The sequence below is a fragment of the Typopeltis vanoorti genome, chromosome 8, assembly GCF_054136105.1.
Source record: "Typopeltis vanoorti isolate ZY-2024b chromosome 8, IOZ_Tvanoo_1.0, whole genome shotgun sequence".
Classification (NCBI taxonomy): Eukaryota; Metazoa; Arthropoda; class Arachnida; order Uropygi; family Thelyphonidae; genus Typopeltis; species Typopeltis vanoorti.
The window spans coordinates 103,114,765-103,136,408 of NC_143556.1; the positions used below are offsets into that span (position 1 = coordinate 103,114,765).

Consider the following 21,644-nt stretch of genomic DNA (forward strand, 5'->3'; position numbering starts at 1 on the left):
CTGGATTCAAACGCCATATTTCTCGTTCTACGTAATCTCAGATGTTCTTTGGGATTCAAATTCGGAGAATTCAGTAGCCACTATAACAACACCTGGAAGGCGCTGTTTGTGTTTTTGCGAACCACTCGTTCTCAAACTATACCAACAACGTGGCACGGCGCATTACACTGCTGAAACACACTGTCATCTCGGAAAATAGTGTACTATGAAGAGTTGTGCCTGATCAGACACAATGCCTGATTAAACACATTCACAGTGCGATCAATGGGTTATCTAAGCTTCAAGAGATTCCCACGAAAATATCCCCATCATACCATAACACCTCCTATCTGTTTCTGTTAGGATCATGACATCGGGATGAAACCTCTCCTCATGATCATCCAATTACTGTCCACGGCATAGCTGGAAACGAGATTCATCCAAAAGTGCAACTTTTTTTTTTCCCCCAATCTTCAATGATCCAGCGACGTCAGTCAGATGTTAACTGTATGCATAATCTTTCATGATTAGGGGGAAGCAAAAGTAATGGCATCTTGAATGGATGCCTATTTGGGGATGGGGAGGACCCATGCGTGCAGTTCCATTCGTCTCTATTTAAATTCCATGGAAAGCCATTTCATAGCTTTTCGTCTATGGGCTTCACACAGACGAATCAACCTGTTTTCATTGCAAACACCAATGACGTGTTAGTTCCTACTATTGTTCTTCTGACTGTTTTGTCCACAATTGTTCCATTCTTGGAAGATGTTGATTACAGCACTCCCCGAGCAGCCCACTGTATTGGTAGCTTCGGAATCCTATAATAATGCTTTTTCGAAGTCCACGAGATCACTGCTCTTATCCGTGTCGAAGCAACTTCGAATGAACAGTACGTCACATACTTCCTCCTCCTCTATACTGGCTTCCATCGTGATCATTACAAGTGCTTTCTGGTGGAATAAAATAGCCGATTGTGAAGTAAAGGGGTGTTACGACATTAACGGGACCGTGTAATTTCATAATTCATATTGTGATTGAAATCTGCGTTGATTGTTTGCATGTAAATATCGAATTGAATCTTGCCATAGAAGCGACATCACTTCCCTCTTAGTCAAAAGAAACTACTTTCTTATACAGATGCATGTGCATCTATCTCTACCCCCCCCCCTCCATACACACTACATCCGTCTGTCTTTCTCTGAATGTTTCACGTAAGGTGAGTCCGGAGATATTAGGCAGGGTTTCCACTCTCGCCGAAACACATAAATAGGTTTAAGAACTCATGCAGTTTACAGACCTAATACTTTCACTGGTGATAATACAGGTATTGCTACACGATACCTATTCAATACATGTACTAGCATGTATTGAATTTATTGCTCTTTTTCATGTAAATGTTATCAGTCAGGGCTTGCAAGAATATTTTGACTATAAGATCCAGTGCAGTTATGTCAAAAAAAAAGAAGTCGCTTCTCTCCTCTAAGTGACAACCTCCTCGAGGAGGTTGTCACTTAAGGGAGAATTGGGTTGGGTGTTTTCAATACTACCAAGATAAAAGGTTATCGATAAAGAAAGGGAGAAGGAAGTGTAGTTAAGATCATCCTTATGTGGCGCTTGTGCTAAACGAACGCAATAACAATATTAATATTGACAGTTTCACCAGATATTATCTTATTGTAATATAGTGCTTAGATCTTTCGCTCTCAAACATTGGTGTACAAGCTGCGATCCGTTGCTACCCCGAAAGTGAATCATCTCTATTCAATCGTCTAAAATCCAAAACTATCAATTTTAATGCTCCACCAAATTCAAACTATCACCTAAAGCTAAGGATATGGCTGATTCTGTTGTGATTTTAAAAATGGAAACAGCAACAAAGAAGACTCGCAAATTATATGCATTAAAAAAGCAGGTCACTTGCCCACTTATTTTCCAAATACTTCTGCAGTACTTACTTCAAAAATTCAATCCTCTGACCCTCCTCGGCGCGTTTCCACACAGCGGTAATACCCCCAAGGTCGAGACTGCCTTTAACAACAACGACCATCATGGAACTGAAGATTACAATGACTTGAAATAAGTCTGTCAGTACAACCGCCTTCATGCCTCCCTGCAATTGGAAAAAAATGAAATAAATACATTCTTCAACTGACTTACTCTATTTAAAAGATGCGTTAACGTGCAACATATTCCGAGTAGCGGAACCACTGAAGATCGTCCCACAAATAGTATGTTGGAGCTCCTCGAGTACAGATATATTTTAATGCGGTTAACTAATTAAACAGAACTTTTATGTGTGAAATACTTGTAAACATATTCCTAAATTATGTACGAATAACATTTTGAATTCTACATTTAAATATACTAAATAATTATACTTCGGTTGTACTTATTGCAACATGCCTAATCCTAAACCCAGTTTTATAAAACGAGTTACTTGATATCGTTAACTTACTTTTAGGAGTTTGAAAAGTTTAACATAGAAGAAACGTAACAGCATACTGATGTAAGCTGTATTTCGTTTATCCTTTCTTTTACTTGTAACCCATATATATTTTTCGGATTAATGCAAAGATGTAAAACGCGAATAATAGAAAAAGAAAAAAAATTGGCAATATTTGTCATGTGCACTCCAAATTTGTGACCTTCACCCTCCCTTGCATTATATACCCTTTATTTCAATTTGTATTCGCCTACATCTTTATGTTTATCTGTATAAACTGTATCTTCACTAAAGAGTTTATCCTGATACCAAAATCGTAATTTGAGAGACTTTCCTAAATGTTTGTCATGAGTCTGTCAAAGACTTCATTGCTTTTGCACGTACAGAGAGATAATTATATCCATTTGGTTCAGATTGCCTTGCAGCAGCAGTTTCCAAGTAGTTGATGACCTAGCCCAATATTTCTCAAAGTGTGGTACGCGTATCCCTGGGGATACGCAAAAGGTCTTACGGGGATACGCGGAAATTTTCAGCTATTCATAATTAAGACATGGAATCATTAAGAAAAAAAAGAATTATTTTAAACGTATATATTTCTCAATAAATTATATATGACTTCTCCCACTCAAATTGAGGGTTACTATCAAATTGCGAATTACTATCGCCAGGACGTTCACGTCCTGGTGATAGTAACTCGCTCCCTGCGGTAAACAACACGCCCTCCCCAACAGCGTCACTATACTAGTTTTTATACTAAGTATCACTGAATGTCTCTGTACCTTATCACTGAATAAGGTACAGAGACATTTGCAGTCTGTGTAATATATTTCTCAACAAATTATGTAATTAGAGACAATTGGGATAAAAAAAAAGCGGCACTAACTAATGAATCATGTCACCCCTCCCAACAGAAACTGCTGTATAGACTCAAGGAAAACCATATGTTGCACCAGCAACATATGGTTTTGTTTGAGTCTATACAACACCCCCGTCGTGAACATCTTAAAATTAAGAAATATATAGTGAATGTGTTTCAGATATTATGGAATTCGGTTGAAGAGAATTAGCATTTCAACTCAACTGTTGGCTTGCCTTTGTCTTTGGTTCGCGCGATCTTTTGTTAATACCGCACCAATCATATGCACTTCTTCGTAGCTTCTCTATCTCTGCTGGCCTACCATTGCTGATCTGTTTCGCGCCCTGCTTTTACTTCTCATTAGTCATTTGTGAAAGATTGTTCATTATGTATCTCAAATCTTTGTAAATTGCTGTTAATTTTCGCTTGAAACAATGGGAAAGAAGATGACGCTGTTTGGGTAGATGACTTTGGCTATGCACGCAAGGAAACTGTTCTCGATGCCTAAAGTAGCGATAGCAAATAGAAGCTTCTTGGTAAGTCACAGCATTTTCAGTTTTTTTCTGAAAACTTTAGTTTCCGAAAATCCCCGCATATATCTCGCACCACGATTTTTTAGCTTTAATTTTGGGAAAAAAGTGCGACTTATATTCGAGTAAATACGGTAATTTTTTTAGCTTTCAAATTCTTAAGTATGGATCATTGATTAAAGACTGGATTTATAAAACGCAATGTAGCAAATACAAGTAGCTGTAAGCAACAAGAAAACGTTTGATATTGTATCTGGATCAAATGAAATTGATAAGGGTGTGTGTCGTCTGACATCTCTAGAGAATCAACTAGGAAGAAGATGAAAAATCTTCGTAAGTATGATATGAATCTTGAAATGTGGATTTTCATGGACGAGAAATGAAGAGGAACCGATTCCAAATTTTGTTCTGTTAAAAATAAATCATATTTTTTCTTTACATGAACATATAAATTCGAATAAAATAGACATTTACAATGGAATATACTTTATTTATTATTATTATTATTTAGATAAGGAGGTACTTGGTAATAATGGAAATTTAAGAAGGGGTACGCGGATATCTGAAGTTTGAGAAACACTGACCTAGCCCATCAGCTACGTTACTTGACTCCCCAAGAGTTACCATATAATTTTCTTTTATTTGGTATTGAATCTAAGAGAAGCCACCATTGTGTGTGAAAATTTTGCCATTTAAATGATTTAAATGCAGCTGAGTGTTAAGAGAATCCATGTTGTTGAGATGGCGATAATTGTGTCACCCTTCTTATCTGACAGTTTAAATTCAGTGTAAATAGTTTTATTGTTCTACTTTGTCGAAACTGTGACCAGTTAGGGGTGATTTTAATCCCCAGAATTCTGCAGAAATAATTTGTCTGTTCGTGTGATCAGCGTCTCCTGTAAAAAAAAAAAAAAAAAAAAAAAAAAAAAAAAAAAAAAAAAAAAAAATATTATCGTCTTCTAGAACAATAGTTAAACCGGATATTTCTTACGTGGATAAAATTCAACCTAGAGAGAGAAAAAAAATGTTACTTACAATAGTGGTGTAAAAGGTGCACACAAGCCCAATGGAGAGTACGCAGAACCACACCTTCAGTCCGGTTACTAGAAAATTAAGAAAGTAAATTGCATGTATTTTGCTTCCCCTAAAAGATCATTATTGAAAACTTATTTAAATATGTAAAACTGATAACACTGAAGTTTAAAATTGCTGTTAATGTAAACTTAAAGCAATTTGATACTTCGTTTTGAATTTTGTAATTTAAGGAATGTATTTACACAGGTTTGAAAATCAAAAAAAAAAAAGTCTTCTTACCTAAACTAAATACAATTAATTATGTTTAATATTCTTTCAGTTCGCTTGTAGATCCTTCTACGAATAAGAACTTTAAATGAATTTGGTTTGGAACTTTATAATTGTATTAAAAATAGAACATCGTGTTAATAATACTATATAAAACTATTAATTCGTTTTTATATTTTCTAGATTGGAATGAAGGGAATTTCCTTGTTATTACTCAACATATTTATTATAGCTAAGATTGCGAAATCAGTTATCTGAAAGAAATGCATGAAAAGATAAATTAGTACGTGTTAATTATTAAAAAAAACTTTAAATATGTGGATGCATAACTTAGATACATATACACCACTGCGGATGAACCATTCCGCTAACTAATTAAAATAAATAATAATTACCGATAACTTTGTTGTGGGATGGACTAAACCACCCTAAAAAGAATTAGCACCTTGGTAGCTCAATTGGAAGAACAACGGGAAAAGACCCGAGTTCGATTTTCGTCGTGACGAGAGAAATCTTTGCATGGACTTTTACACGGAAATTAATTAGCTGATCTCATATGGAGGTATCAGAGTTCTCTGCCGGAAACCTGATCAAGCCCATAAGACCTAGGAAGATAACAACAAAGAACCGAAAGGCGATTTAGAAATCTTTGTTAGGTTCAATGTGAGAAAAATTCCATCAGAAATTCATTCTACAGGGTTTGAGCTACATAGTTTCAGCTGGTACGAAAGGACATCTGCAAATAAGCTACCTAGAGACGTTTTATACCTGAATGCATCATTTCGACTGCGAAGTAAGTAGTAGCGAGATAAACGGTCTGGAAATTTTTCTGTTAGTGTAACCTCAGACATCGGTTGTACTGCGTAAAGGATAATAACGGCTGATGCAAGATTTCTTGATAATGGACTGCTTTGCTACGGTTTGAAAGTTTTACGGAAAACAGGGCATAGTTTTGCGACATACTCTGAAGATGTGAAAGGACTTAGATGATCAAGCTAACAAAATGGGTCAAGCATAGAATATCCTCGAGAAAGAATACCTTTGGAACGAACTACAACAGTAAAGTGCAAACAGACCAATTGTTCACACGACAGTGTGTTTCATGCTGAAGGAAGAAAGGTCTAATTGATGTCGAGTATTCCTAGAAAGGTCGAAAGCGACCAGACCATAGGTCCCGATGAAATTTGGAAATATAGTGCTGCCTCAACACTCTATTTCAATATAACGAATGTGAATATTCAAAGTATACGAGAGAATTCGAATGCTTAAGTGTACTCGATATAATTCATTTAAGAAATAGGGTGCTGTTTTCTTACCCTGAGAAAGAGCTAATGAGGGGGCGTACATTACGATAGCCATGTACATCACCTGAAAGAAAAAAAAAAATTTAATTATAGCATTTGCACTTGCATAATGAATATTTTAATTTAAATTTTTTACTTTCAATGCCATTTCTAAGTAAATTAAATAACAAATACAATAGAATGAGTAAAGACGAGGCGACATCTAGATTGTACAACGTGGAATTATCCAAATTTTAGTAGTACATGAATTAAACGTCCTTCAATATTCACCATCAGATAATACAGTTTACGTTGAAAGGTTACTTTTTGACCTCCTCAGTAAGAGAGGCATCTTCCAATAAAACTGTTGCTGCTGAAGATTTAGTTTGGAATGTTTGAGATAGTTTGGAATGCATTAGGCAAAACGGGGCTTTTGGAAGTTTTGCTTCGGTAGCAATTCCAATGTCAAGATCTCGTGTTTTCTAATGTGAAATAAGGTTTCTTTATATTTCTTTGTCAGACCTAAGAACTTTTTTTTGTTTGGTATTCTCAAATAGTTTTTTTCTTTAAAGATCTCTTTAAATTGTCAGTCTTAATCGAATATTTCGCATAAGAATAAAGAATTTACAAGCACACGATAAAGCAGCATAAACAATGTATTTCTTGCATAGAAAATGGTACTTACCATTTGGATAGAGAAAATGGTGGAGCCCACAGTACGTACGAATCTCCCGAACCTCCGTTCAAGGTACTGCGAATGAAAAACAAGCCACGTTTACATATTGTGGTGTAGTAATAAAAAAAAAGTGCAATAAAACATCTGCAATTTTTGTAAATTGGGCGGTTCTTAGATAAAAGCAAAGTTTCCATTGCTTTTCTCAGTTCACATTACATTTAATCGCCGAGTTCGAACCACCGTGAAACATTGCTTACCAAGAAATTTAGATATTAAGAAAAACTTTATTTCAAATAACTGTTTTCGAAATTCTCTGATTCCCAGATTAAATGGCAACTTTAGATAATAAAGCAGAAGTACGATAAGAGCGTTGTGGGGCATTTTATGAAGGTCTCTATCATGTCCACGTTTTTCATGGCTAAGTATGAAGCGATGATTCCCTTTGGTTGGAAAGACCAGGATTCAAAGCACTTTTCTGATGGCGTTTCGACTCCGAAGATGAATTAGTTGTCATACAAAGATTGCATGGTTTACATCCCACAAACAGGCATACCAATCATAACACTGGTAATTAACATAGACTTTCATAGTTTTAACGGCTTCGGCTATAATTCCATACAATCCCAACTCTCCCAGAAATGTAAATTTAATAACAAATAAAAACTTTGATTTTTTTTTTTACATGGAAAATAAATTGTACTCCAAGGAAGAGGGAGTCCGATTGATTAAGTCTGTGAAAAGTTTTGCTAAAAGTTGTTTCGTGTACACTATTCTAGTTAAATAACAGTAGCAGAAAATATGAGCTGTAGTTTAAATCATGAAATAATCAGTACAGTTTCCTCTCTGACATAAACACTGATCCCACCTCTTATTGGTCATATTCCATTATGACATTTTTTACTCGTACACCACAGTTTCACTGCTTATGCTTTTTTTTAAATCAGTGTTTCAAATTTGCCGCCAATGCAGAGATAAAGCATTTAACCACGTAGTAGTCGCTTTGCGAGTTACAGTTGTCGTTATTGAAAACACCCCTAAAATTTTCACTCTATTTTTATCACTTTTTCACGGATGTAAAAAAAGTGATAAAAGCTAAAATGGCGTATAATTATTTTACCTTCATTTATGCTAGAACCGGAAATATATGCAAAAAAATAATAGTGTATGAAGCAATGTCTGTAGTGAATGCGTGATTGTGTCCTACACAAGTGTTTGTTAGGAAAATCGGCTATTCACTCGTTTATTTTTTTTACACTTGCTTTCATAATTCGGCCAGGGATCTAGATATAAATAACATAAAGAGCTATGAGAGAGAGACAGGACATCTCACTGATTTCTCCAAAATTGTGGGATTAAATAGTCCGTTTATGAGGGGATCATTACTTTGTACTGTGGTATAGGAACAGTTAATTCGTGATAGGAATGAACCATATCTGTGGTGCTGTAAATGCTAAAAATAAATTTAAAATGTACCCGATCGAAAATATTTGCTTTGATCTAAACCTAACCTAAAACTGAAATTTATTTACAGTTGATAGAATCAATGCGATCCCTCACTGTTTATCATGAAGGCTACCATACCAGTACTACATATTTTTGATTTGAATATGTGATCGGGAGTTTGACTGCTTAGAAACGCTTAAGCGAATCTTATGTTGTCACAGTTGAGGAGGTGGATCGTCGATATTTAACTATCTTTGCTTTATTTTGGATCAAAGTCGATGTGAGGACCATTTTATATACATATCGATGTCATTTATTGCTGCAATAGTTGCTAAACATCTAAGAGCTTTAATCAAAAGATGTATTAACATTTGCTTAAATATTTTAACATTATACAATATTTTTACAACTTTTAAATTACATATGTATATTAGTTCTTTTGGATTAGTTAGCATATAAATTGTAAATATTCTGTTAATTAACCATATATAGAACTGAATGCGACTGCTTGAAATACGGAAAGTGAAACACAAAGAATTTTGCAACGTTAGATAAGGTACAAATGCATCATTCTAAGATGTTTAATGTAGTGCTATTTGACACTGCCTTATCTTATAGTTATATCGAATACTGTATCACGAATTCAAGCCTACTCCACGTGATAAAGGTATGTGTCATCTGATAGGGTGTAATCATTTTTAAAGTAACTTGTCTGATTTTGCTTGTAAAGTGTTACGCGGTATCATTCAGATAACCAATCACTTAAAATTATAAATCTATATTCTGATCATTGTGACATTTTTTTTGTTACTCCTATCCATGATAGATTTATGTGCAAACCTATAGTACGTTTTTGTAAGGTGGGTGGGCTAAGGATTTTTTATTTTTATCAAGTACTTGGGATTTAACCCATGGTTTAATCCTGCAGCTAAAATAATTTTCAGAAATGAAACCTGCAGACCAAGTTGTGTCCTTTAATGTCACACTTTGATCTCATTACAAACAAAAATTGCATAGAAAAACAATAGGTGGCAGTGAATTTCTAAAACAATAAAATATGTAGCTAAATATGCCAAACAATCGTTCCCACACAGTAAAATATGGACAGAAGAAAAGTAAAAAAAAGAAATCGCAAAACGAAATTTCTGTAATTTAGTTAAATTAATCAGCTACAGGATCAGATAAACTTCAAGACACTAAAAGTGAATGAGACATATTCCAGTTATCAAAAGAAATAAAAGCTAATGGATCCCCTGCAAAAACAAAACGAATGGCTAAGCAGAATGGACACGCACTACTGACTTTCCAGTATCAATCTTGTAGGAGCGACAATGACTGCTACATCAATGTACCTTAGTGAAGACAAGTCTTAGTTTACAAAGACCTGGATTCAAAAAGGTTTATACGGACATTTCAGCCGAAGATGAGTTAGCCATCCTCATATGAAAGGGGAAAGATATTTTCTTCAGAAACGCGGGTTGTCGCTCCCATTTCTAGGTACTTTGCAATATTCTCCCGGACGATCTAATTGCTCTGCGTTGTAATAACCTAGGATGCAAGGCACCTTCGTAAGGGTTTTTTAAGAAGGCGGCGAATTAGGCTGCATCATATGCAGATGGAAGAGTGATTTACCTAACGGAAACTACGTTTTTTTTTTCCCTTTCATCCTGAAAATGCTGGCAAACAATACACAATTTACAGACACAATACAGTGTCTGTAAATTGTGATTTCATATCCTTAGTTACTTGGATCGCAATTCTATCTAATGTGATCAAAGAAAACCAATTGCTTTATTTTTTATCGATGTTCGTCTTTACGACTCCAGGGAAAGTCATAATGCTACCTTTTATTCTCGATTTTAATCATCAGCCGTTGGAAATGATGACAAAGTATCTAAATATTCATTGGATAGGAGAAAAATTTGATAAGAATGAAGGAGAATTTATTGATGTTGCGAGACAATTTTCTCAAGCAGATTATGAAAATTTCTTTTCATAATCCGATCTAGTGGCGACCATAAAGAATTTTATCGCTATGCAAGTAAAAAAAACAAACAAATGGGTTTATTAAAAGCTAGTTATATTTTAGAAATTTGCTCATATTTTTTAATGTTAGGGCTGAATTGATACTGTTAGACTTTTCTAAGGTATATGATATGATACCACACGAAAGACTGTTGCATAAACTGTAGAATATGTAATTGGAATAGATACTACTGACATGGATAAGTAGTTGGCTGACGGAGAGGTATCAGAAAGTGGGGTGAATCTCGGATTTAAGATGACCAGGGATGTTCCTTAGGGATCAGCCCTTTGATTGGACCATTGATCAATCTATACATTAATGATATTTGGAAGGACCTGAAAGGAATGTTCAATTGTTTGTCGACGTTGCAAAGATAGACAATCAGGAATGCTACTAATATACAATATTTATAGAATGATTTGAATAACCTGAAACATTGGACAAATGGTAATATACTATCAGTTCAATGTTAATATAAAGTTATGCATTTTGGCGTGATGAGATTGCCAACAAAATATTATATTAGCGGATTATGCTACGGCATTATGGTAGATAGGAATTAGTTAAAGGTTACATGGCAAAAATTGCCAGCAAAACACTGAGAATAATTGCGATGTCGAAACGAATCTTGACATGTAAAGGAAAGGAAGTCATTTTGCCTTGCCTCTTTATAAGACCTTGATAAGACTGCAATTGGCTGTGCGCAGATTTAGTCTCCTGGGTTCGGAGAAGATAAAAAAAAATAGCTGTGGGAAGGGCGGAAAAAAGAATAAAGATGATGTCGGGATCATTGAATATATATTACGAGGACGGATTGAGAGTATGTGTACTGTAGATGCTTGTAGATAAGGAGAAAGACTGGTGATGTGATAAGAGGTCTACAAACTTCTGAGAGAGTGTTATAAGGTTGCTGCTGAATTTTTCGTTATATGGAAGGTGGGGAAAGGACAAAGGACATCCACGGAAGTTGAGTTTGCGCGCGATTAAGAAAGGGGATAAAAGTTGGATTTTTTTTCTTTCAGAGCAGTGAATTGAGCAGAACAATTAATCTTTTCAAGTGGTGAGTGCATGAATGAGTTTAAGAGAAGGTCTGACATCTGGTATGGATGGTCTACGGCCTCCCTCGATGAGTCCTTGAATGTCTGGAGGTCTTCGATGACGATTGTTATAAAAATAATAATAGTCATATAAGTTAAATTCTGTATTGTTTTAGGCTTTGTTTTGATGTCTAGTTCGTCTCACCACAAATTAAATGAGATATTTATCTTTAGTAAACATAACTCGGATTTTTCATCTTAACAGTAGAAACATATCCTTCCACTCCAATTTGAACAACTAATGAAATAATTCTGATTGGAACGGTTTTTACTCCTTTTCACTTTCATTTGAACACCACTTCTTCGCAATCACACAAGTTATTTATCATATTCTATCTATCTCTCCCGTCCATCTGATTCAGATGGGTTGGGTCTCCCAACGAGGAATTACGGCGAAATAATGCAGCCGGCACGCCTCTCCACTGCTGCATCCCTATTAGAGGTATTCATGACTGTAGTCAGTGTGTGTTCACGGGGCGCCGGTTTGACTGCTTGCGGGATGAAAAACCCCAGATAAACTGGCGGAAAAACTCTACTGTCCACACACCCAAGACCGGCTAACTTGGCTATGGCTGAGGAAGATCCTTGAGCCCCTCACGTCATCGACGAGAATCGAACCTAGGACACTCCTTCCCCAGGCATATGGTTGCGAAGCGCACAGCTACTAGGCTAACCGCGCGGACATTTGTCATAGTAGTAGCACGTTATTAGCTTCGCCTTTGTAGTTTTGTTTTCGTCCTTGCAATTAGTTGAGTCATGACACTTAATTACAGTTTATTGCGCTGAAGCACATTTATGTTTTCAGAAACCATTAAGGTTCGATTGGCACTCTTCCAAACTGTCAAGGATTATTTCCACTTAGACTGATGCGGTTAGTAACCTGCCTTTCAGCTTCACTATTCTCATCCTTTTCTAGTTATACTTGTCAAAATAAAGGCTAAAGATATTCACTTACACGAGCAAACCTTGAAGTAAACAGCTCATTGAACAAACAAGGAAAATTGTAATAGTTCAAAGCAGGCTATTATGCGCAATCAGTGCTGTAAAATGGAACCATGACAAATGAATATTCCAATATTTCTATGGTACCATTTACTCCAAGGCGCTAAAGAGCTTATGATAATTCTTTAATATATCGCTTTGGTTCAAGCATAGTAGACTTTCTCTAAATGGAACTGTTACTGTATGTGTTTGAGCAGTTTTGCTGGTGAAGAGAAATAATTTTTAAAGCAATTTATGTAATTTATTGAAAGTATTTTGTTTACCAAACTCTTATTTCTATGGCTTTCTAGCATCATAAGCAATGCTTTTGATTTCGTTGTGTTTTTTATAATAATTGTCAATGAACCTTAATTACAAAAACGTCGTTGCTACAAAGTGACTGCTGTTGAGCAGCCTCTGTAAATCCAATCTTGCAGTCATAGATGCCCTGTTTGCTGCAGTACGAATATATAATTCTTTTATATATAAACCATTAATTGTGGAAATGAGAAGAAATTGAAAATAAACCAACACTCGACATTTTTTTTTTTTTTTTGGCTGGATGAAAACGCTGGAGTTTATATACATATAACCAACTTCTCTGATCATAGAATTCCTTATGAAAGAAATAATCACCTGTGGTCGAGATTCTCCTTAAAACGTGGGTGAATGTCTGAGAGGAACCAAAACGTAGTTTGGGAAAATGTGGTAAAGAACAAGGCAAAGCTGATACAGCACGCTTGGAACCTGCAAACATTAAATCCGTGATATACTGTATATTAATAAGTGATTTTGGTCCACTATTTCATTACTTGAAGTAAGAGAGACCTTTTCAAATTCTCTTGTCTAGAAGAGAAATTTCTACACATTTTTTGGAAATGAATCTGACAGTTTAAGTACGTAGCTTATGTGAATGGATATTCATTACGAACTAACTCAGCAATCTTTAACCCTCCCAAATAATTTCTGTGATTATATTAGCTATTTACAGCTTCATGAAGCCCTGTGTATTTGATATTAATGAAACCATTTCGTAATTACAATTTCCTTGGCATTATTGAATAAGTTCATGTAACATTCAACTTTTTGTGTGACTTAATCTCTTGTACGTGTTTAGCTCTGAAATAAATTTGACAGGCGAAGTCCTGGAACATGACACGTTTCAGATTTTATCTTCGGAATTAAGCTTCGAAACATGAGTGTCATTGACTAATGTGTTGCACCTTATCTTCTAGAATGGCGAAATGGCATTTTTAAATATATATTTATCATTACAACATTTTCATCGGACACCACAAGGTTTTACCTTCGCTTCTGCATACTAAAGTCGTAAAATATGGGGGAAAGATTCCAGTTCGTTCTAGTATACATAAATGCTTGCTCACGTTTCTCTTGAACAAAGTAATCTCAGCAGAAAGGGAGGGGATTGAATTCAGGTCACTTTGTCAATGGGGTCAGCAGATAAAGAATTCTATACTCAACAGAGTTATACTATTGATGCAGAGATATAAACAAAGAAGGGTCGCATGCGAATGCATTACGTTCGCTAAGTTTTGCCTTTTGATCACTTTTTCTTGAAATTATGGAACATTTCCATCGCTGGAGTTATTCAAAAGGAAATGGGTGGTCTCCACTTTTCTGTGTTTGGCGGTCGTAATAATTGTAAACACACACGCACAGTTCCTTTCGATTGACCTAATATTAAACCATTTCTTGGCTGTCTTGCTATATGTCAATGAAAATCACACACGGAAAAGATCCGACATCAATTAAACAGGAAATAAAGGTTTCTCTTATACCCATTTCTGTCACAAAGTATATTTTCGTGATTCCGGTTCTCTAAAGAGCACCTGTTAAAGCGGTATTGTTAGCAATAGCAGGCCATGCATACGCAATGATTTCTTTTTATTTAGAGATTCATAGATTTGCTAATGCAGATATTTTATGTCAGTCCCACCTATGAAAGGTTGTACATCATACTTCAGGCCTCCAATAAGTAGAGTGAGGCAGCAGTCTTACGCCAAACTAAATACACACTGTGGGTTCCAATCCGCAGATGCAGATTGGAGAGCAGTTACGCCATCAACTTGATCAACCGGATCAGTAGTGCGTGTGTATAACAGAATTGACTTTAGCTTTGTATATGTACATGATAACACACACAGTTTGAAATGCGTATGTAACAGTTAATAGTGACTGCCAATTGAAACCTTCTCGTACGTGTAATTTTTTAAACAAACGTCCTCCTCCAGAAAATGGTAACACACATCGCACATATTTTTAATATCGTAATCGCTATTTTGATGGCCCAAAATTAAGGAATTGGATAAAACAGTGACCAAATCTTAGCGCATGTTGTATTATTACGAACATTTCGAATTGATATCAGTGTGCAACTCAAGTAATATTTGAGAAACTGTTCAGCATATGTATAAAAATGAAATGCGTTAATTTTCGTGGTTTAAGATTTATAGTGTTAAAATTAAATTATTTCATACGTTATTTTTTTTAGTAGATAGGAATGATCCTGGTTACTCGTCCTTATTCCTACAGTGAGCCGTGTAGTGTAGGTTCAAGATTTTTGCCACAAATGATCCCTCCGTTAAGGATTTCAGCCAAGTAAGTGTTTTATGTGGAATGAATATTTTGACAAAATTTTAAAACTGTAAGATGGTGAAAGATCTTAATGAAAAGAATAATAGCAAAAGCGATTCAAGATAGACACGGCGATTATACATCGAAACCATTAAATGTCGTAAATTGGGATCATTTCTCTGACATGTTTCTTAAGTTTAGATTACATGTAACAAACTTAAGTATTATCATAGCATCCTATACATAGCGTCTACATTATTAAATTCGTGATACATATATGTGCATCCTTAAGGGATACATACCGGATAGGACTGTGCAAGTAACCATCAATAATTTGATGGTTACTTGCACAGTTTTTCGTTACTGGAATAAAAAAAAATATTGATGGTTCGTACTCCCTTTGCTAACATACTTGAAAATGAATCCTTATCTCAGGCGAATCACATTCGTTTTTGTGATCATCTTGGCTAGAGTTATACTTTGAAATATTTTAAAATCCCCTTATTTGTGTGATATAGAAATCACTAAATTATTAGTACTTTTATGCTATCCGTACGAGTTTTTTTCCCCCATAGCGCTTGCATATACGTTTTAATCAGTGATCAGTTTGGTAAAAATTAACTGAATAAAACTTGCCTTTCGTACGCGCAACTGACATGATCACCAGGCTTAAAGTTGTCGTACCTTCATCATATCCTAACTTTTGACCTTATGTGATGCTGTGTCCTCAGCAGTAATTCTGTTTATATCTAAGTGCTGCATTGTGGAACTTAATTTTGTACATGCATATTGTTTACAATTTTCTTTAACTATTTATGTGTAGCTGTAACCTTTATTATGGCGCACTATGACCTTTGTTATTTTTGTGCCAAATAAACCATCAACCAACCAACTTCATCCTATCCGGTATCTGTTATTTACGTCTTTAAGAAGCTATATGTAATTTTAAAGCCTGAAAATAAATTTTCTTGGTCGATGAGAAGTTCATCTGTCACTACTTTTATTAAAGCTGAAAAAAAAACATCGTTAGGAACTGCTAATATTTTCAGCATTTTCGAAACAATAGTTACAGGTGCAGCTTTCAGGATAGGAACAAAAGATACACTGGTAAGAGAGAAAACGGCTTTAGGCACTAAAAGCTTATCAGTATAAACCTGCGATGACATTTCGACCTCTAAGATGTCAAAAAAATTGCACAAAGTCATGCGTCCACTTAAATTATTTCAAAAAAATAAATTATTTTTAAACAGAATGCAGGCATGAAGGCTACTTCAGAGAGAAATTGCCTTCACAAGACTAAGCTTCAAATGTCTGCTAAAATCGAACAAAAGTAGTCAGAATTTCTCACAAAAACATTTGGTGAGATTATGCAGATATAACTCTATAGAAGACAGTTGTTAACTTGCATTATTACAAAGTTTAGGAGTAGGTGCCAGCACGTCATAAGGTTTCAGTTTTATGCATCGCACTTAGCGAAAACTCAGTTTTATTCAAGACCACCTCATCAGAGATCACTCAGGCAGTCACAAAACTATCTCGGTTGACAGTTATATGGTTATTTCAAAATATTTGAGTTATTCTAAGATTTATTTAAATCTCTTTAAAGTTTGTGAACAGTAATTTAAGGTTTTAAATGACTTAAATTTAAGAAAATGATTAAGGTTTAAGTTCAGACACCAGTCTTACCATGATTTATATAACTGATTTCAAATAATAAATTAATTAATATAATAATAATAATAATTGATGTAAAAGTAAAGATAATTGTTGGACACTAAGCTGCATATTGATTTAAAAATATCAGCTTAAAGCAGATTAGAATCAATACTTACCTCATACACACTTGATATATTTAACTCATAGAAGACGGGCATGAACACATAAGCCACTGTCGGAAAGACAAAGCAGTAGGCAATTACTACCACCCAGAATTGGGTGCCCGTTAGATATGTCTCAGCGGGTATTCCTAACATTGGAATTGCCGACATGAAGCTGGCTAGAATGGACATCGAAACAGGAAACACTCCCATTGAATTTCCTCCCATAAAGAATTCTTTGGTGGTGCTTTGTTTGGTGCCAGTGCAAGCGTAGTAAATTCCAATGGCGGCGGATACGGCGAGCATCCCCACAAAGATCACATAATCGGCAACTTCGAATCTTGATATCAGATCCTCTTTGGAGATCATCGTAGAGTGCTGAAATGAAATGAAATAACGCTGGACTGGCAATTCAATCTTAATTCGCTAGTGCAGAATGAGAAATAAATTTAAACACGTCATTAGTATGCCGTACGTTGCAGTAAAGAGAACGACGGTCAGGGAAATGAACGTGACGGATTTAAAAAGTATTAAACTTCACGTGTCGCTTGAAAGTAGGCCTACCGTATCGGAGAATGGAACTTTTATCAATGCAAGCTTTTCAAACCGGTATACGGTAGTGGGGGAAACAACTAAAAACCGTGTCATGAAAGATGAGAGTGGTTTGGTTGGTTAATGCAGTAACCTTCACGGCAATGAATTGCGATATTGGACAGGAGTTGAAGTTTAGCTGTGTGTGTGCGCGTGCGCTTCTGTAATGTAGGTCACGTGCTGGGAACATGCTCATCAAATGTATTGTGATTTAAGAGTGAAAATGGTATTTGCCATGAGCAGTAGGAATTGAAAAAAAATTCGAAGATGAATTGTAGATACAAGTATTTGTCTAATCATTTCTAAAAATGCAACTCTTGATTTTTCTCCCCTTTCGAAATTAGAGCAACTGAAGTCAAGTAAAAAAAAACGACCCTCATTCATTGGGAGAGGTCTGTATTTGAATCCTATAGGATGACTAGGAATGTTTCTGGGCCTAATTTACAGCAGAAGATAAGTTAGTTGGCCTCATAAAGAATAGCGGTGCTTTTTTTCTTTCTCCTAAATGCCTGTTTGGGGAAGTTTCCCTCCCCAAACAGACAGATCGGCCAGAGAAGCACAACTGACCTACTTAATGCGCTCGACTTAGCCGTAATTCCATTTATCCAGCCTTCTCCTTCCTTGAGAAATGCGATCTCTTGGAAGTGTACAAGGTTATCCAGCCCAGTTGGATTGCGTACTCGTTCTACAACCAACAAGTTTCGAATCCCGCTTTGGATATGGATGCTTGTGTGAATATCTTTAAGTGGGAGATGAATTTCATTACCCGGCATTGAGACCACCGCTCTGCTTTCTGAAGGTCCAAAGTGGCTTGAAAATGTTCCATACTTGGTCTCTACAGCTTGGTTTTGGGATTTAAAAGTTTTAAATAGTAAAAAAGTAAATATTAAAAAAACTAACCAATAGTGTTAATATACTCTCAGTTTATAATCGTTCTTGAATGAGAATAAAAAAAAAGAAGTCAGTTCAGCGTATTTGGTGTTTGAGGATACACTACATCGCAAATGCCTACGTAGTTAACCAATTAGCTATGAATTTATTAGCGTGTTTGAGTGGTTGGATAATTATACTATTAAGGCTCGTGACAATACTGTTTAGTTTCCTTGCCTTCCACGGAAACGAATTAAATATTCCCAAACCTACTCCTACCCTCAAGACTTATAATCCTATCTAGTATGAAACATAGTTCAAGTATAATCAATTCCGTTCGCTACTTTCTTGTTCTTTCCATTTTCTTTTAAGGAAACTAGTCATTCATAAGATTGTGGTTGCCCTTCAGAAAATGCCTTAAATGCGCAATTCATTCCATCTGAATCTACTGCTACAGGACGAAGTAAGACAGTTTTCTCCTCGAATCTTATTCTCTGTGAAACAGGATCGGTGATACCGAGTAATGATCTCTAAATGGATGAGCGGTTAATGAAGAACTAGGAAAATAATGAACTATTGAAGCAAATATAAAATTTCTGAAAACATATAAATGTAGGAATTAGATACTCTGGGAGATATCTCCTTTATTCTCATCTAGCAACAGGCGATACCACTGGAGTGATTTCACTTTGATGTTCCGACGCAGCATTAGAATCTGTACGTGCGAACAGGAAGAGAGATGCGAAAGGTATTTTTTCTATTCAAAATATACTCCATCAGTGGAAATCTGTTGGATACTTATAACTGCATATCACAGAATGGTACGCAAGATAAAAAAAAAAGCACAATATCGAGACTATTTGAATATATTATGTGGTTATTACAGACCTTGTAGTTTCTCGCTTCCTCAAGTAGTTTTGTAAATGGCCTCGGTTCCACCGCTTTATCACAATTGGCAGTTGAAGGAGATTAAGGGATAGAAGTGGACACGCACAGTCATTTTAGTAGCTAAAATTCCCCCCCCCCCCAAAGTTACCAATTTTTCATATCCAGTTTCAATGACATCCCTTTTACATTAAATGAAACTTATTCATTTAATGTAAAAGCACAAGCTAAGAACTTTAAGGGTTCGTGAAGCTCAAGAAGAAGAAGAATTAGATGACACCTCCAGGGAGTCCAAAGACTCCTCGAGGGAGGGCACTTACTCTACAACTCTCTCTACTCTACAGCTCATTCTAACCGCAACTACACCAACGCCATCTACCGCCCGCCACCACCACCACTAGTATTTCCGCAGACAATCACAAACATCCAAAAGCCCACAGCGGGATTCGAACCCGAAACCTTTTGGCTGGAGAGCAGATACGCTAATCAGGTGGTCTACAGCGAAACTAGAAACAATACTAATTAAGTCATAACCAAAAATCATTATGCTCGCATAAAGGCGTTTCCTTTCATACTCATTATCTGTACTGTAATTTGTTGCGGTTGTTTAAAATACAGCGAATATAATTCCTTTCAGTTTTCGACTGAAAATTACCGCGGCCTCCGAGGTTGAACTTTAGCTCATTGTTATACAGAAAACAATCTTTTATTACTTTCCCAATTAAAATGTAGCGTTTGCTCATTGAAAGGATGGAACAATTTCTTCAAACAATTTTTGACCTTAAATCCATATTTACTTTTCACCAACTCACTAATGTTTTTTCAGCCTTTCGTGAGTGGCAGTCACGTAACTAGAACCAAAATAAATATTCTCTAGTTTCCTTCTTGGTTATGAATACAACCATAGCTCGCATACATTTTATAATTAGATTAGTTTTATTTATTTTTTGAATCGCCTTGTAATGCTATCATTTAAACTGAAGAGTAAATTTAATAGAAAATCCTCACCTTCATACTAAGGGGGTTAAGCTCACAGTCAAGAAACTTAGTAACAAATGGAAGAAGGCAGACCATAAGATAGCAGTTTGCTCTGCAGTCCTCAATGACAAACACTATTAAATGCGAAATGTTGAGTGCAACAAACGTTTCTCCAAAAACCTTTCCGTGGCACATCAAAAGAAGGCGATGCATGCAAGGAGATCTACTGTGGATCTTGATTGGCGAAATCCATATTGGTGGTCGCCGATTACTTGGCATTTTACATTTCCCCACATGTCGAAGAAGGTGACCTTCATCATTACTAAAAGCAGCATTTAGGTGAGAACAATAGGTCGATTTGAGAGTAAACAACTTATTCCCTTTTTCTGGTGATGGCTATTTATGGACTCGCTTCCATGCTGTGGGATGGATGCCAGCTGAGTATAATACAGTGTACAAATGATGAACAAGTATGAGTTCAGGACCACATCTCCTGCGCACAGTTTGGCGGAATATCATCAGAACCAAAAGCTTATTTTGGTATCCAGGTTGTGCAAGATTCTTTGGATATCTCTCTCGCCGAAGTCTACAAGAGGCTTGCAATGCAGTGTTCCGTAAAGGGAGTGATTTGTTTTGGTCACCTATGCAGGAATTGGACGAGGAGAATAGATCCAGGGAGTTAGTTTAGTCTTTAAGTGATAATTGTAATTCTGTCATCTGCGTGAGGGAGGCAGCAGTACACAAGCGGACAAAAATTGCGGTAACAGTGCTTTTAGTAACAGGGCTAAGTCTGTTCTAATGTCTGACTTCAACCCTTTTTAAATTGAGACACCCCTATTAATGATGGTTTTGTGAGTGTTGAGGGCTTCAGAGCAGGTTGTGAATCAATGTGGAATTTTGTTTCAAGTTGCTTACGATGAGTGGGAATTTTCAACAGGTGAAGGAATGGTAGCTCTCATTCCAACATGGATAATTTCCATAACAAGATGAAACGGTCAATATTACGTGCTTTTCATTCAAGCAATTTAGTTAAAAAGTAAATCGAATAAAACCATTAAAAGTATAAATCAGTTAAAGAAAAAGAGTTTTTCTTTAATGTTTCATTTCTTTCACGTTTTTCATGATCCTTGGATCCTTTTTCATACTTGTTTACAAATCTTTTCAGCAGCTTGTTATGCCATAAGCTCTTCATTATACAGAATCTCACACTGCGCCTTGAATCTTTCAAAAGTATGATGTATCAAAACCCATGATTATTGGGAACAGACTGGTCCTCCAGTGTCAGGCTGCAT

General features: G+C 35.9%; 1 protein-coding gene across 1 annotated transcript in view; it reads right to left on the reverse strand.

Moving 5' to 3' along the window:
- LOC150104242 (sodium-coupled monocarboxylate transporter 1-like) overlaps positions 1-17,397 on the reverse strand; it is a 28,236-nt gene extending 10,839 nt beyond the window's left edge. The window contains exons 1-5 of the mRNA XM_090396433.1: positions 17,044-17,397; positions 7,079-7,144; positions 6,427-6,478; positions 4,844-4,911; positions 1,935-2,089 (exon numbers count right to left, since the gene is read on the reverse strand). Coding sequence (XP_090252559.1) covers positions 1,935-2,089; positions 4,844-4,911; positions 6,427-6,478; positions 7,079-7,144; positions 17,044-17,397 — 695 coding nt within the window. The remainder of the gene's footprint in view (positions 1-1,934; positions 2,090-4,843; positions 4,912-6,426; positions 6,479-7,078; positions 7,145-17,043) is intronic.
- Between the last annotated feature and the right edge of the window lie 4,247 nt (positions 17,398-21,644).